We start from the raw sequence: 3523 nt of genomic DNA, 5'->3' as shown, positions 1-3523 counted from the left end.
ATATATATAAATTATCCATGAATAACTATTTTAACCCTAAAAACCAACCCTTGTTATCCTAGCTAGCTAGCTTCAGTTGTTAGTAAAAAGGTTATGGATTTATACCCAAAATACTAAAATAAAATAAAATAAAATGTGTTGTGCAATTGGAAATTTGGAATTATTCTTATCTTGTGGCATTTTGACTGTAACCATGAGTCTATTAATTTGTCACCACTGAACGAGAGATTTTCTGATGTGGGTCCACGTGATGAAGATTAGATTAGGGAACACCGAAAAAGTCTTCTCTCCTTCTAGTCCAATCAAATTCTTCATAGGAATCCTATCATAATACCAAACCACAAAGGAAATTTTCTTAGCTTTTTTTTAAGATTTGAAAAACATTTAGAAATGAATGTTGAAATATTAATAATAATAAATAATAATAATAATAATAATAATAATTCTAAAATGATTAAGAGAACATCATAATTTCGTTGAAACTTTCTTCCACGTTGACAACCAATCCATGAATGTGTTGTGTGTTCATGTCTTTTAATTAAAGTGCCTAATTCGGACATGTCATATATTCATTCTCGTTTCTTCAAAGAATGGATATGTTTTTATATAAATATATATCTTTTGTAAAATCTTTTTAACCACCGAAATAGATATGCAGAATCGGATTCCAACTTGTTAAAATCAGAGTGTTGAAAAATATATAATATAGTTTTTGGTGTTCTTGACCTACTGACAAAAAAAAAAAGGACAAACAAACAGAAAAAATAAAAATTCGAAGGATAAAATTTATTATATTCCAAAAATTCCTTAAAATCTTTTAATCTGATAAATTAATGACTAAGTAATTTATCGCAAATTTAAGCTTCATTTAATAGTTTGTTGCTAGACAATAAATTACTAAAGCAGAATTCGATATTTTATTATACAAATATTTGTGTTATGTAAGGTCTAAATTGAACTAATATTTTGGGAGTAGCTAGCTAGATATATATTATCATTCTCTATTTGATAATTTATTGATTATAGATGAGTTGTTCAATATATAACTATTCATATATTTTTATCTAATAAAATATGATATTATATAATTTTAGTATATAAAAAACAAAAATAAATCCATATATATATATAATTTACGCTTCTAGATAAAAAAAAATCTTGTGTGAGATATATAACCATTTGTTTGTTTTTATCTAACAAATTATGCTTTTAGGAGAGAGAATTCTTGACAAATTATTTGTAAATTTTCCCCTCGTAACATGACCTAAGAAATCCATTGCAATATAAAATAAGTGATTTTTGCTCAAGTACAATTTTATTCATCAGGGTTTTGGCTTAAAATTAAAATGGTTTCTAATTTTTTTTCTATTTTAAAAAATATCTCTAACATTACACAAAATTTTTAAAATAGTAATTCTGTTAAACACTGACGCAAAAAATATGCTTCACCCATCCTTGTTAAAAGGTGATGAAGAAAAGAACTACTAAATAATCTTGTTGATTTAAGACATTTCTTTCGTAAAGAGTATAGATTGCAATTAAATATTTTAAGAAAATATATATTATATTATATATGTGTTTAGTTTATTTATTTGTTTTTCTACTATAAAAAGAACAACTTTAATCTTTTATTAAGAAAATACTCTTTGACATAGCATGGTCGATGTTTTTGGCGGGATTCAAACCCCAACACTTACTTAAGTAGATTAATAAATTAATTACTACACCAACCCAACTTGATTAAGAAAAAGATTTTTTTTAATGCTATAGAAGTGTTCTTGTCTTTTTTATTTTGGTGAGGAAGTGTTCTGTTTGGTCAACGGATCCTTCAAAAATAGAACAACATACACAACAAGCCTTTTTTATGTCTGGTAAAGAACTTGGGCTTAAATTGGACTGAAAAGTTAAAGTAGTTCGGCCCATTACCGAAATGACGCATTCGTTAAGGCCCAAAATAATCTTAAAAAGGAAGCTCGCAATGGAAGTCCAGATAGTCTCAATGGATAAAGGTTTATTGAAACTTTTCAAAATACCTCTAAGTACACCTAAATAGATCCACATGTAAATATATTTAATCATATATGGTTGGCATGAGCTGCTTATAAATTGAATGTATTGATGATTATTATACAAATAAAAAGAGCTTAAATACTTCATATAATTAAAAAAAAAATAAAACCATTAAACATTATTAATTTTACTTTTATACCAACAACAAAATAATTTTAATGGTTTAAATTTGTGAGACTCGTAAAATCAACCAACATATAACTAAAGGAAATAGTGAAATACACAACACAACACGACCAACGACCTCCATTAAAGGGATACAAATTGCAATCGCCAATGACCTCCATGATATTATTATTGAAACTGATTCCCAGGTAGCTTTCAATTTCGTTAAAGATGGTGTTCCTTCTTTACACCCTTGTGCGCCTCTAATAGAAGACATAAGAATTCTTGCCAATCGCATCCAGCACATCAACTGGTCTCACACACTTCGTGAAGCAAATTCTCCAGCTGATCTCCTAGCAAAAAAGGGACAAGAGCTCCCTTTTGGCTTGCATATCTATGATGCCCCTCCCTTAGATATTTGTTATGCTTTGAGTTTGGATTGTTTTGGAACTTTTAGGCTTAGAGGGTCTTAGTTGTTTTTTCTCTTCTGCTTTTCCTTTGGGGTTTTTGACCCCCGTTTGTCCACCAAAAAAAAAAACACGACCAACGAAGAACAAGATTATTCGTTACAAATAAACCCTAGCTAGAAATAGGGGAAATAAATATAATGAAACCACAGAAATAAAACATACATGGTTGGTACTTATAATTAATTAATTAATTAGCACCATGCATACATACATTGCATGTACCAATTAATTAATACATATTTTATTACTTAACATTACTACGACTACTAACGAACGGACTCAAATAATATCAAATTTCAGATCTTAGGTTTAAACCGTGTTAGCAATGCCTGGTGCAGAAGCAGCGTCGACGGAAGCCACGGCACTTTCCGCCGGAGAAACCTTCTAAGTTACAAACCGAAGCACAGTTGCGTTCGTGAACGCACATTCCTTTAAACCGGTGGCTCTTTGACTCGCAGTGTCTTCCCTCGCTTTGCACCACCATCTCTACACACGCCACATTAATTGATAATTAATTACATTATATTACTAATAATTAATCAATTAATTAATTTACATATGTATACACAACTAACATGAAAAGAAAAAAAAAATAAATTATTAGAGAGGCTTACGAGAAGCAAGGAGAAAGAGAAGGAAGAAGAAAAAAGAAAAAAAAAATTATTAGAGAGGCTTACGAGAAGCAAGGAGAAAGAGAAGGAAGAAGAAAAGCCCAAATCGTGTCCTCTCCATGATTCTTTGGACCTAAACACTCAAAATAAATTTGATACAAGCTAAGAGTATGTATGTTAATCTGATTTCTTGTATATATAAGAAAAAATGAACAGGTAGGTTGGGGGGTCATGGATTCATATATTTATACAATTATATTAAGTAAT

At 29.4% G+C, this 3523-nt stretch overlaps 1 protein-coding gene across 1 annotated transcript; it reads right to left on the bottom strand.

Annotated features, from left to right (window-relative positions):
• Window positions 1–2324: 2324 nt before the first annotated feature.
• LOC107463373 (defensin Ec-AMP-D2) lies at window positions 2325–3457 on the bottom strand. The gene is made up of 2 exons (XM_016082155.3): window positions 3323–3457; window positions 2325–3131 (listed from the first exon to the last, which is right to left on the bottom strand). Exons 1-2 carry the CDS (start codon window positions 3375–3377, stop codon window positions 2965–2967), a joined length of 222 nt encoding a protein of 73 aa, XP_015937641.1. The 5' UTR covers window positions 3378–3457; the 3' UTR covers window positions 2325–2964.
• Window positions 3458–3523: the final 66 nt, after the last annotated feature.

Source organism: Arachis duranensis, chromosome 8 (genome assembly GCF_000817695.3).
Source record: "Arachis duranensis cultivar V14167 chromosome 8, aradu.V14167.gnm2.J7QH, whole genome shotgun sequence".
Lineage (NCBI taxonomy): Eukaryota > Viridiplantae > Streptophyta > Magnoliopsida > Fabales > Fabaceae > Arachis > Arachis duranensis.
This window is presented reverse-complemented; position numbering and strand designations above follow the sequence as displayed.